Source organism: Notamacropus eugenii, chromosome 5, assembly GCF_028372415.1.
Source record: "Notamacropus eugenii isolate mMacEug1 chromosome 5, mMacEug1.pri_v2, whole genome shotgun sequence".
NCBI classification, from domain to species: domain Eukaryota; kingdom Metazoa; phylum Chordata; class Mammalia; order Diprotodontia; family Macropodidae; genus Notamacropus; species Notamacropus eugenii.
This window is the reverse complement of record NC_092876.1, coordinates 343962172-343975924: the sequence shown is the minus strand read 5'-3', so window position 1 is coordinate 343975924 and position 13753 is coordinate 343962172. Positions and strand designations below refer to the sequence as shown.

General features: G+C 38.9%; 1 protein-coding gene across 3 annotated transcripts in view; it reads right to left on the bottom strand.

Annotated features, from left to right (window-relative positions):
* EAF2 (ELL associated factor 2) overlaps window positions 1-13753 on the bottom strand; it is a 118982-nt gene that overhangs the window by 83825 nt on the left and 21404 nt on the right. For 2 of the 3 annotated variants that reach the window (XM_072613870.1, XM_072613872.1), the window contains 2 exons: window positions 7589-7734; window positions 4891-5151 (listed from right to left, as the gene is read on the bottom strand). In XM_072613870.1, coding sequence (XP_072469971.1) covers window positions 4891-5151; window positions 7589-7682 — 355 coding nt within the window. In that variant the 5' untranslated portion in view covers window positions 7683-7734. Of the gene's footprint in view, window positions 1-4890; window positions 5152-7588; window positions 7735-13753 lie in introns of those variants that run through there. The other variant, XM_072613869.1, reaches the window with a different exon arrangement.

Genomic DNA, 13753 nt, shown 5'->3' with positions numbered 1-13753 from the left:
GATTTTTAAAATCCTTTTTGACCTCTTCCATGGCCTGAGACCATTGTATATTTATTTTGAAGGTTTTGGATGCCGAAGCCTTGAGTTTTAGGTCTTCCTCTGATGGTATGCATTGTTCTTCCTTATGCAAAAGGATGGAAGAAAATACCTGTTCACCAAGAAAGTAACCTTCTACAGTCTTATTTTTTTCCCCTTTTTTGGGAATTTTCCCAGCCAGTTACTTGACTTTTGAGTCCTTTGTTAAAAGGTGAGTATATTCTGGGGTCCTGTAAATTCTCAGTTCCTCCAAGGTGGCACAATCCAGGGAGAGGAATTTATTCCTCGAGCCAGAGCTATTCCTCACCCCCAGGGCCACCACTCAGGGCTGATAGTTAGACCAGCAGCTCAATTCCCCCAGGGGCTTTAGTCTGAGGGTTCCAAAAATGGACACTGCTGCTGCCGCCTCCACCACTGCCATTGCCTCTGCTTGGGGCTGGGGCTAGGACCCTGTTCCCTTCTTGCCAAGTTGAAAAAGCCCTCTCACTGACCTTTAAAGCTGTCTTTGGCGTTTGTGGGTTGAGGGATCTGGGCACCGCAGCTGCTGCTGGGGATTCTGCCCCCGGGGTCTGTTCTGGTCCTTTTCCAGCTGTGGCTGCATGGCCAAGGCTGGGCTGGGCTCCATTCTGTGCCCCTTGCGACAGACCTTTCCTGTCGACCTTCCAGGCTGCCTTGGGCTGGAAGTCTCTTTAACTCTTTTGTTTTGTGACTTCTGCTGCTCTAGAATTTGTTTAAAGTTATTTTGTACAAGTATTTTATGGGCTGTGGGGGAGGAGCTAGAGAGTGGTGCATCTTTCTATTTCATCATCTTGGCTCTGCCTTCCCCATAAGTTATTTTCAAAAACTGAGAAAGAACCCTACTATGTTCTAAGAAACAATACATATGAATACAGAAAAGCATGGGTATATGTGAACTGATGCAGAGTGAGTAAAGTAGAGCCAAGAACACAGGATACACAGTAACTACAGTAATGTAAATGGAAAGAATGACACACCAAAAAATCAAAAGTAAATGTAACAAAATTATAAAGTGGGACTCAACTGAAGACACATGAGATACTCCCCAACCTATCCCACCATGAAGGTGTGAGGTCCATAGGTGTTACATGTTGTAGATGTTTTTGAACTTTCTCAATGTATTGATATGTTTTGTTTTTTCTCTAAAAGAAAAAAAAAACTATTTGTCATATAGAATGGCTCTTTGGGAATGTGGCAGGGAAGGATACATAGGATACTATGCTGACATAAAACACAGAAAACAACAATAAACGGCAGAGCCAAGAGGGCAGAGTAGAAAGACACACATACACGGGGTCTCCCCACACAGCCCATAAGATACCTGTAGAGAGGGACTCTCAACAAATTCTGGAGCAGCAGAAGTGGAGAACAGCAGAGTGGAGGAGATTTCCAGCCCAGGGTGACCTGAAAGACCCACAGGAAACGTTGGTTGCACCAGACTCAGAGCAGAGCCCAGCCCAGGCTTGGCCACGTGGCTTGGCTCCTGAACAGCCCTTGGGGGCAGAATCTCCAGTTGCAGAATCCTCAGTCCCAGTAGCAGCGGTTTCCAGATCCCTCAACCCACAGGTGCCAAAGGTCAGTGACGGGGTATTTTCAGCTGGCCAGGAAGGGAGAAGGGCCTTCCCATAGCTCCGGCAGCAGGCAGCGGCCACAGAGGCTGCACAGCAGCCCGTATGGACCGCTCCATTGTTGGAATGTAAAAACCCCTGGGGGCACTGAAGAGCTGAGTCTTACCTCAGCCCTGTGTGGAGGCCCTGGCCAAGCTGGTCTTTGTCTCACACTGAATGGTGGCCCTGCCCATCCAGCTTATGTGAAAATCAGCCCCCAGTGCTGACTTGGTGGAACTGTGGAGAGGTAACTGCTAAGATTCTGGGCACAAAAATCCCTCTCTGCATCCAGACTAGTACACGCTTGATCGTGCCACCTTGGAGGAACTGAGATCTCACAGATTCCCAGAGTATATCCTACTCTTGACAAAGGACCCAAAAGTCAATTAACTGGTTGGGGAAAATGCCCAAAAAAGGGAAAAAAAAAATAAGACTATAGAAGGTTACTTTCTTGGTGAACAGATATCTTCTCCCATCCTTTCAGATGGGGAAGAACAATGCTTACCATCAGGGAAAGACGTAAAAGTCAAGGCTTCTGTATCCCAAACATCCAAAATAAATATACCATGGGCTCAGGCCATGGAAGAGGTCAAAAAGGATTTTGAAAATCAAGTAAGAGAGGTGGAGGAAAAATTGGGAAGAGAAATGAGAGACATGTATGAAAAGCATGAAAAGCAGGTCAACACCTTGCTAAAGGAGACCCCCAAAAAATGCTGAAGAAAATAACACCTTTAAAAATAGGCTAACTCAATTGGAAAAAGAGGTTCAAAAAGCCAATGAGGAGAAGAATGCTTTAAAAAGCAGAATTAGCCAAATGGAAAAGGAGGTTCAAAAGCTCACTGAAGAAAATAGTTCTTTCAAAATTAGAATGGAACAGATGGAGGCTAACAACTTTATGAGAAACCAAGAAATCACAAAAAAAACCCAAAAGAATGAAAAAAATGGAAGATAATGTGAAATAACTCATTGGAAAAACAACTGACCTGGAAAATAGATCCAGGAGAGACAATTTAAAAATTATCGGACTACCTGAAAGCCTTGATCAAAAAAAGAGCTTAGACCTCATCTTTCATGAAATTATCAAGGAAAACTGCCCTGAGATTCTAGAACCAGGGGCAAAATAAATATTGAAAGAATCCACCTATCACCTCCTGAAAGAGATCCAAAAAGAGAAACTCCTAGGAACATTGTGGCCAAATTCCAGAGTTCCCTGGTCAAGGAGAAAATATTGCAAGCAGCTAGAAAGAAACAATTCAAGTACTGTGGAAATACAATCAGGATAACACAGATCTAGCAGCTTCTACATTAAGGGATTGAAGGGCATGGAATATGATATTCCAGAAGTCAAAGGAACTAGGACTAAAATCAAGAATCACCTACCCAGCAAAACTGAGTATAATACTTCAGGGGAAAAATTGGTCTTTCAATGAAATAGAGGACTTTCAAGCATTCTTGATGAAAAGACCAGAGCTGAAAAGAAAATTTGACTTTCAAACACAAGAATGAAGAGAAGCATGAAAAGGTAAACAGGAAAGAGAAGCCATAAGGGACTTACTAAAGTTGAACTGTTTACATTCCTACATGGAAAGACAATATTTGTAACTCTTGAAACTTTTTTCACTATCTGGGTAGTTGGTGGGATTACACACACACGCACACACACATAGAGAGAGACAGAGAACACAAGGTGAATTGAATAGGATGGGATCATATCTTAAAATAATGAGATTAAGCAATGAAAAACATATTGGGAGGAGAAAGGGAGAAACAGAATGGGGCAAATTATCTCTCATAAAAGAGGCAAGTAAAAGACTTTTCAGTGGAAGGAAAAAGGGGAGGGGTGAGAGAAAAAACATGAAGCTTACTCTCAGCACATTTAAGTAAAGGAGGGAATAAAATGCACACTCATTTTGGTATGAAAACCTATCTTACAATACAGGATAGTGGGGGAGAAGGGGATAAGCAGGGTGGGGGGGATGATGGAAGGGAGGGCAGTGGGAGGAGGGAGCAATTTGAAGTCAACACTCTTGGGGAGGGACAGGATCAAAAGACAGAAGAAATGGGGGGCAGGATAGGATGGAAGGAATCATAGTTAGTCTTACACAACACAACTATCATGGAAGTCATTTGCAAAACTACACAGATATGGCCTATATTGAATTGCTTGCCTTCTCAAAGGGAATGGGTGGGGAGGGAGGGATAAAGAGAAGCTGGAACTCAATGTTTTAGGAACAACTGTTGAGTATTGTTCTTGCAACTAGGAAATAAGAAATACAGGTAATGGGGTACAGAAATTTATCTTGCCCTTCAGGACAAAAGAGATGGGGATAAGGGAAGGGAGGGATGTTAGAAGGGAGGACAGATTGGTGATAGGGGTAATTAGAATGCTCAGCATTTTGGGGTGGGTGGAGGGGAGAAATGGGGAAAAAATTTGGAACCCAAAATTTTGTGGAAATGAATGTTGAAAACTTAAATAAATTTAAATAAAAAAAAAGAAAACAACAATAAAGTTACAAATTTGTACAAAATTGTACAAAAATTACAAAATTGTACTTTTAAAGTTCTTTTACAACAAAAGGCCTCCCCTCATACATTAAGATCATCCAAGAAGGATCCAGGAAAAGTAGACAGAATCCAACTTTATCTCACTTTGAAGGTATCTTAGAATGTCCCTGTGTTTTAAGTACCCCTGTTCACCACCTAATCCTGCACCAATACACCTAAATCCAACGTGTTCCATCAGGTCCCTTTTATCAAAAGTCTTCATTCTCTTTCCATATCCATTCTTCTTTTTATCCTATCCAAACTGAACTTTTCTTGTATTACCCTGGCCACCCAAAGGAGAAGTAGTGCTATCTGGCCTCTAAGACCGCCAATTCCCAGTTCAGATAGAATAGTATCTGAAGCCTGGCTTTCCTGAATCTCTAGCAAGTCTAGCCTAATCCTCAGCTACTACAGAACTCTCTCTTTTACTAGTGATTCTCCAACTTCTATCAATTTATCTGGATTCTTACCAGTCTTATTTACTCCTAGTTACTTATTCAATCAGAATTAGCATACAGCAGCACAGCTCCTTAACACAGATATACAAAAAAGTAACATTTTGTCCTTCCCCAAAAAGTATATAAGCAGATCTATATAACATGGACTTTTTACCATAGCTCTGTTATTTTTTTATCAAAACTATCCTGGGAGATTTTCCATTTCCTCTTTTGTTTAGTGAACTTACTTAAAGTATTCATCAAAAGGCCACTGCCATTCTGAGATCTGTTATGCATGGTCTCCATGTCAGGAATCCATTGTTGTGATTCAGCAGATGAGGTCTGATGGCCTGATGCACATTTTACTGAGCTAGAATGAGAGAGTTTGCACACCTCCTCTTCTGAGTCACTAGAACTGTCTTCACTACTTGAAGATGAAGAACTCTGGGATTCTGAAGAGCTATCAGAACTAGTCATCTGGTCCATTATACTGGCTTCTGCCTTCAGTTCTAAAAATAAAATAAAAAATGAATCAACAAATTGAAATTGAGAGCTAATGAAAATTTATAAAATTATTGATGAAAAATAGGTAAGATTATCCAGTAATAGGGCACAACATAATATATAAATGAAAGCCACTTTTTAATAACCATTAGGAAAATCAAAATTATAAACACGAGACATGAGCAATACAGTAATCTTCATTCCACAGAGCATAAATGTATACTTATATTAAAATGTCAACTCATATAAATCAACGAATGATCTGAAAAACAGAAATAACAATAACTAAAGAAGACTTTGTATCAAAATAAGCTTGTAAACTGTACTCTAGTTAAGAATTTGATCTCACAATTAATGAAGTTAAAGATCAGAATATACAAAGAATTTTGTTTTTCCAAATACAGTAAGCCTTCTAAAAATGAACTTAATAAACTTTTCTATTTGTCAAAGCTTTGCTATGCAAAATATTCTTTTTATAATAATATTTATTATGAGGATCATATGAATCAATAAATATTTATATGTAGAGTGCTGTGCTATGCACTGAGGGAAATAATGTTTTGATAAGAAATTTTCAGTCCCCATAGAGGTTTCCATCTGGTACCATCTGTAGCAGGCACCTCCCCCAAAAATCACATTTCAAAAATAGAATCATCTTGTGTTGTAGTTCTTCAGATTAGTACCTCATGGTTGGTCCCACACAATTGTGTGTGTGTGTGTGTGTGTGTGTGTGTGTGTGTATGTACATAGAATTCTTCTTTTTCCTCTTGCACTGTTTGCTAATTTTTCTAGTTGTATGTTTTATTTCCCTAACTATACTACAAAATGCAAAGGCACTATTTTCTTATATTTTGTCTGAAGCACATAGTACTGAATGCATAAGAAGCACTGGTTACTTTTTGAATAATCTAATTTACTACTTTCCCTCTTTTAATTATTTCCTATTAATCCTGTATATAGCTTGCTTTGTATATGTTTGTATGTTATCTCCTCCATTACACTAGATTAACTAAATTGTCCCTGGAGGGAAGGGACTGTCTTTTGCCTTTTTAGTTTCCCCAGTGCTTATCAGAATCCTTGGCACATAGTTGGCACTTATTAATTCTTGAGGACTGATTGACTGAATATCCAGTTTTGTAGACTATAAACTACATTTTGCTGAAAATTCCAAAAAGTCATCTAAGTTCCTTCCGTGTCTTATGAGGGAGTACAACAGAGGAGGAATCATACTTCAACCTGAAATATCAGAGTACACTTGTGTATATTTACATATGTTTGCATATACATATATATGGGAAAAAAAGAGCACCTTCCACAAATTTAAGAATTTGCTTATCATCCAATGGAATGGTTTGATCTACAGTTTCACCAAGGTGTTTTCCCTGTCTTGACTTCACATATAGAGCAAGCTGAAATACCTAAGGTAGGAGCAATGAAAGCAGAGGCAGTGGAAATAGTTAAGGAAATAGTAAAAACAAAACAACACTTTTCAGCCTCACTCTCTTTGGTAACAGGAAGGTTCAGCATGGCCAAACCTGGGATAAGAGGCCAAGATAGGAAATTTCTCTCACTCTTACACCTGGCTCCCCTGACTTTGTCTCAACAACACCTGGGTCAGGTCGAATTCAAGCAATCAGACTATTAGCACAGTTGTTTTCGTTGCCTTTGCCCTTGCTAAGTCCCAAATTCAGGATCCTCAGGGGAACTAAAAGCTCTGTGTTCTCTTGATCTTTCCACCTTTGCATGACCTGGAAGCAAAAGCGGTTTGAGACTAATAAGGAATTTGATCCCTCATTAGTAAATGAGAAAGAGTAAAGGGAGGGAAGGAAAGGACAGAGCACTGTCATATCTGATAGCTTTGGGATTACTGCCAAGCAAAGCAAAGGACATAAGTGGGACAAAAGTGAAGGAAATGTTCTCCTGCTTCTGGCCAACTGGACTGTTAACCCACTGAAGAGACAGAGATGAAACATTCTATTGCTGCTGGCTCAGAAGAGGGCAACGTTTGAAAAATCTATACTCTCCTCTACTTTATCTGTTCTTGACTGAGACTATATCCTATTTATCTATTATCTTCCTGGTGAGTGACCTCTTACTCATCTTCAGCCTTGAAGTGGATCCAGAACTCAGATAAGATCTTCTTCAAACAAGGGATGTGTATTCAGCGTTCTTGAAAAAAGAGGAACACAACCACATATTCTCTCTCATACCCCCAACAGTTTGGGAACTAAGAAAACTGTGGGATAACATACGTGCCCCCCAAATAATATGCCTTAAAATTTACACCTAACAAGATTCTATCATGGTTGGGGAAAAAAAAGATATGCAAGCCCTCTGGAGGAAGAGAGTTAAATAGAAGTCTTACAAACTTAAGGTCAAAACTACAATTGTTACCTGAAATATTCACAAACACACAATTACATATGATGTGATGCAGTTTACCTCTCTCAATGTCATCCATAGGAGATTCTGGGGACATTTTTTCTTTTGGTGGAGAATGTTTCACATTGTTTGATGTTTTAACTGCATTTCTCATTTGCTGTTGCTGCTGTTCAAGTCGAGACTGAATTTTACTGCTCCCTTCAGCTCTGCAAGTATATGGAAGTTCCCAAAAGGAAGCCATGAACAATTCCAATGTAATATGACTCTTTGATGTTAATATCATTAAACATTATTTTCTTCCCCTAGAGGTTCTGAATATAGCATTCAAATTAAGCATTAAAAGTTATACTTAAAATTATAAAAATAAAAGGTGAAGAATGCTGTCAAAATCCTTATTAAAATTAAGTTCCTTGGGTATTTGATTATTTAGAATTCTAGGGAAGAGAAATACCAGAGTGGGGGAGGGGGAGAGAACCTACCCCTAGAGGAATAAGCATTTATGAAGTACCTACTACATAACAAGCACCATGCTAAGGACTTTTCCAATATTACCTCCCTTGATTCTCACAATAATTCTGTGAGTTAAATGTTATTATTATCCCCATTTTATGGTGAATGAATTTGAGTAAGACAGAGCTTAAATTATTTGCCCAGAGTCACACAACTTGCAAGTGTCTGAAGCTGGATTGGAACTTGGATCTTCCTGTCTAATGAAGTAATATTGGTAAAGTGCTCAGCACATTACCTGGCACATAGGTGCCATATAAATGGATATTCTCTCTTCCCCTTCCTTTCCCTGCTTCCTGATTCCAGACCCAGATCCTATCCATGATATCACCTAATTGGCAGCATCTTCCTTCCTGGAAGATGACCTTGTGACCTTCAGAGGGTCCAAGGATTTGGACATTCTAATCAGTATTCTAGCAGCATCCCTGAGACAATGATGGTTGATTGCAGTGAATTCACTGGGAGCAAAGGTCAAACTACACACACTGAGGAAAGGCAACTTCAAGACCAAAAGAAACCTAGGAGAAAGCCCCATCATGCTTAAGGGGAATTTCATATGTATCTTCCCTCTAATGGTTATCTCTAATTTATCCTTTATATGCCTTGGTTGAAAATGATTTTCACATCATCTTTTCTGGTAGGCCATGAGCTTCTTGAGAATAGTGCCTTTTGCCTTTCTGTCAATTCCCCACACAGTACATGGCACATATTCTGGTCACCAGGAGCTGTTAGTTATCCTTTTGCCATATGTTCTCCAGACCCTGTGAATGACTGTTGTAAATGGAGTGTGCTAGGGCATGTGACCTAGGAGCTTAACAAGATTGGAAGAGTCACTGGAGGTCCAGAAACCAGAGCCCATACCAGAAAATGCTGGCAGCTGAGCCCAGTGCTCCTGAAGAGGTCCTAAAGAGCTACCTGTCTGATCTAGCATGGTAATGGTTCAACCAGGAAGCTTAGGTGCTGTATCCTACTAGGAATGCAGCAAATCTGCCCAAAGCTTTATTGAATTCTCAGATGAAATTGATGGGGACAAATGTTTCATAGGTTTTCATGAACCAAAGTGGTTAAGGGGAGAATAGCCCTGGTTCAAAAGGATGCTATATCTTCTCAGTAAATATCCCTTTGTAAAGTCTAATTGATGTCAATTGGACAAATGATATTGGGGCAAAAGTCACTGGGGATTGATACTTGGGGTAACGCACTGCAATGGGGTCTTGAGCTGAGAGCTTTCTTTCTAAAAGAAGAACCTCACAGTGGTACTCATAGGACCTGGAGAATTCTGAGGAAAGAGATGTACATGCATTAGGGACCTGACCTACAATTATTCCATCCAGAAATTATCCTGGCTACAACTACCTATGGTGTTTCTCCTGAAGGAATGAAAGCTCTTGGAAGGCAGAAGTTGTTTCATATTTTGTCTTTGTATGTTTAGCTTCTTATACATTGCCTGACACATAGTAGGCAAATAATACATTTGAGTTGATTGAGTGAAAAAAAAATTTAGCTCTTTTTTGATCTTCCATCCAGATCTTTATGGGAATCCATATCCATGGTGTATCAAAAAAAGTGGTGAGCAGATCTGTTGAAGATTTTTAAGGACTGATGAAAGAGTTAAGCTTGACTCCTTCCCTCAACTTGCTAAATCTAGTCAGTAATTAATTTCTTCCATTGTAGTATTCTCCCACACATATTCATTCTTTTTCATTTCCATTGCTATTAATCTAACATAATACTAATCATCACCTTCAAGTCAGGTTGTCCAGTAGATAAGAGCCCTGGGCTTCAAGCCAGGAAGATCTAAATTCAAATTCAGCCTCAGACACTTACTAGCTGTGTGACCCTAGGTAAATCATTTAACTTTCATCTGCCCCAGTTTTTTCATCTGTAAAATGTGAAGAAGAAGAAGAATAGCACCTATATTATTTTATTGTGAGAATCAAAGGAGATAATATTTATAACATTCATAAAGGACTTAGTGCCTGGCACTGTCAGAGGAACAGCAACAAAGTCCAGCCCAGGTGATACTTCTTACATGGGATCTTTCCTATTATGCCCCCACAGCCTCTCTCCTCCAGAAAGGTAACTTTTTATTTACCTGGCATTTTTATTTATTTCTATATATACATGTAGCTTCCTGAATTGAATATGGCAAGTAGTACATAAATGTTGACTATTGTTACCATGGCTTGATAAATGCCCTACTCAGTTTCCCTCCCACAATCTACCTTACAAGCTATCATCTAATTAATCATTTCTAGCATCCTGCTTTGAATGTATTACTCTGCTTAAAAAGATTTAATAGCCCTTACTGAAGATGGTAAGATAATAATTTTAGAGCTGGAAGGCAACTCAGATGGCAACTAGTCTAACCTCCTCATTTTATAGATAAGGAAATTGGGTGAGACAGGTTAAGTAACTTGCCCAAAGCTATACAGATAGTGAATGGCAGAGCTGGGATGTAAACCTAGGGCTTCTGATGTTAAATCAGGATATTCTTTCTACTGCACCATGCTCCTCTCTACCTACAAGATCAAATCCAAGCTCCTTAGACTTGCATTTAAGGGATTCCATGAAGTGTTCTCTTGGTGAATGAAAGAAATATCCCAAGGATAAAACACATAAGACTTGAGAAATCACTCTCCTTCACCCCTCATACCCCATCGTTTGCTAGTATTATCAATTTTACTATGACACCACCCCTTTTTCTCCATTCACAGATCCACCAGCCTAATTCATGTCCTCATTATCTCTTTCCTGAACTATTTCCAAGACTTTAAATTGGTCTCCTTACCTCAAGTCACTTTGCTCTCTGATCTCTTCTGCACAGGTAACAAATAGCTATTTATAAAGCATAGATCTGATCAATCCAGATAAGTTTGATAAGTTCCAAAGGATTCTAACTGCCTCCAGGAAAAAATATAAATTCCTTTACAATCTGGTTGTAGCGTCTCTTCATATATATGGGCATGCTGGACAACATGCTCTCTCTCACATGACATTCCAGCTCATATTTCTATGTTTTTTGTACAGACCATTCTCCATGCTTGGAACATACTCCCTCTTTAAATTCTGGTTTTCTTCAAAGCTCAGTTCCAGTGCCACTTCCTATATGGGATCTTTACCATTATACAACGCAGATGGCAACTAGTAACTTTTTATTTACTTCTGTATGTCCATGTTCTTTCCCAAATTGAAAGTAAGCTGTTTGAGGGCAGAGCCTGTTTTTGTTTTCATGTTTCCAAAGCACAGTGCCTGGAGCATAGTAGGCATTTAATAATGAATGCTTGTTGAATGAACCACACTTGAATCAATCACTGATTGAATCCAAACTAGTCAAGAGGTTCACTGCATCACAGAATCTGGAGTTCTAATGGATCTTAAGAGAGAATATAGGCCAACACCTGAACCATACAGTTTAGGGAAACTAAAGGTTAAGTGAATTGCCAAAGGTTGCAAGGTAAGTGACTCTCAGATTTAGGATTCAAACCCTGTCCCTCTGACTAAGAATCTACTATTCTTTCTAGTACAGTATGAAGGATGAGATACTGAAGAGGAAGAGAAAAAAGGGGCATGAGATTTCCATGGGAAAGGGCATGTAGACCTTTCTAAGTGGAAGTAGTTTCCTTTTTTCATAAGAGTCAAGGTATAAATAATAAATTTGTTAATTTTGAGATAGATATAGAAGATGAAGTGTCATGTTTGACAACACTCTACTGAAATGTATGAAAGTGGCATGTCAACCTGACTTGACTAATTAAGCACTATATATAGTATCTTCCTTGGAAAATGTTATGTCTATTGAGATTTGACAAACCCACTGACAACTACTACACTTTGAGAGTTCATGGAAAAATGACTGATTCCATATGAAGGAACCTGGAATGCATCTTTAAATATTATTAAGTGCTGAGGAGGAAACAGAACCTGAGGCATAAGTAGAGTGTTCATTATTGCTAGAGTTTGAACATAAGGCTTTGTTAGAGAAGACAAAAGGAGAAGGGAAGAGTTGGCTGAAAAGATTATGTCATCATAGGATTTGGCTTTTTGGACAGTGAATTAATATAATAGACTCTAGGCTGAGAATAGAATCTCTCTAATGAGGATAGGAAAGAATGTCCAAGTGTCTAATTAAACTGAAAATAGAAAAAACAAACAAAAAACTACTGCCCAGACATAACTGTTAAGCTAGCTACCATAGAGAAGGAGTTCTTAACCTTTTTGTGTGTGTCATAAACCCCTTTGTTTGTCTGGTGAAGCCTTTCTTAGAATAATATTTTGAAATTTATAAAACATGTAGAATTATAAAAAGAAACCAATTATATTTAAATACAGTTTTCAAAGTACCATACACCCCAAGTTAGGAGTCTCTGACATAGAGTATTGAAAAGAAAACTAGCATAAGCCTAGTGACTCACAGGAGTCAATAAGTAGGGTGAGAGGCAGAAACTATATTTGTGGCCTCAGATATCTCTATACTAATGCACAGAATATGAGTATCTAGGTTCATCACAACTGCCATGGGCCCTCCAAGCTTTCACAAAAAATAGATAGGCTAGAAATGTTATAAATGTTTAAGTCTTTATTCTAAGATATATCCTAATACACACAAGAAACCTCATTAGGCCTAGCTTGAAACAGTGACTGGGGCATAGGAAAATAGAGACCATTGAAAAGGGCTTTGAGCCAAGGAGATAACCTGAGGGGGTAAGGATGTAATTGAGTCCCAGCTGATGTAAGGAATGATAGATCTGAATCCAGGGTTGGATATGATGATCTTGTGACTACAGCAGTAGGACAAATGGGTCAATGATGGTTCTACCAAGATCTCAAACTAAGTTCTCATTAGAGCTAGTTCAATATGGGCATACATGGGTTCCAATCTCCATGCTAAGGCAGCTCTTGTAGACAAAAGCCATGGATTTTTAGTGGCAAAAAGATTATAGTGGATACTATGTCTGATTAGTTTCTCACCTCTAACGTCACAAAAGTGATAAAGCAGAAGTCTTCTCCTCGCTATGGAGTCACAGAGCTTAGAAGCTCTATGGAACTAGCATGGAACTTCCATTCCTTGGTAATGGAGGATTCCAGAAAAGGTGATAGAGCAGGGGTGCCAGATGATCAGAAATAGTGCTGTGTAAAGCAGATTCAGTCTGTCATAGGAGAAGTGAGCCTTCCTCCTCTTACATTAAAGAAATATAACTAAGGCATAAGAAAGTCAACTAGAAATCTTAATGTAAGGAAGTAAATATGGCCGCATAAGTTGGTGGTATGCAACTCATGACAGGATGGGGTATGCCTTTAAATAGAACAGAAAAGAATGATAATGGGAAGATTTGCCTTGTTGAAAATAAAGATATTAAGTAAAAGGTACAGAGGAGTAGTGGCATCATATATCAAGAAGACATATACTTGTATGGAAATTCACAAGCCAGAGTGGGAAAAACATGCAAGTGCAAAAGGAAGAAGATGGTGAAGTGATACTGTGGTGAGGATATACTACAGATGGACCAGCCAAATGGAAGAAATATATAAGATTTTTATAAAGCTGCTTTATTAATGCTATTTTTTTCAATAACAACTTAGTTTTCATTCTGGTCATGCAGTGCCACCAATAGAAACTTCTCTTACAACAGCAACAAAAAAATACATATTTAAGTAAGATGAAATATTTTGGTCATATCTGACAATACATGCCTCATTATGCACCTCGTCCACCAC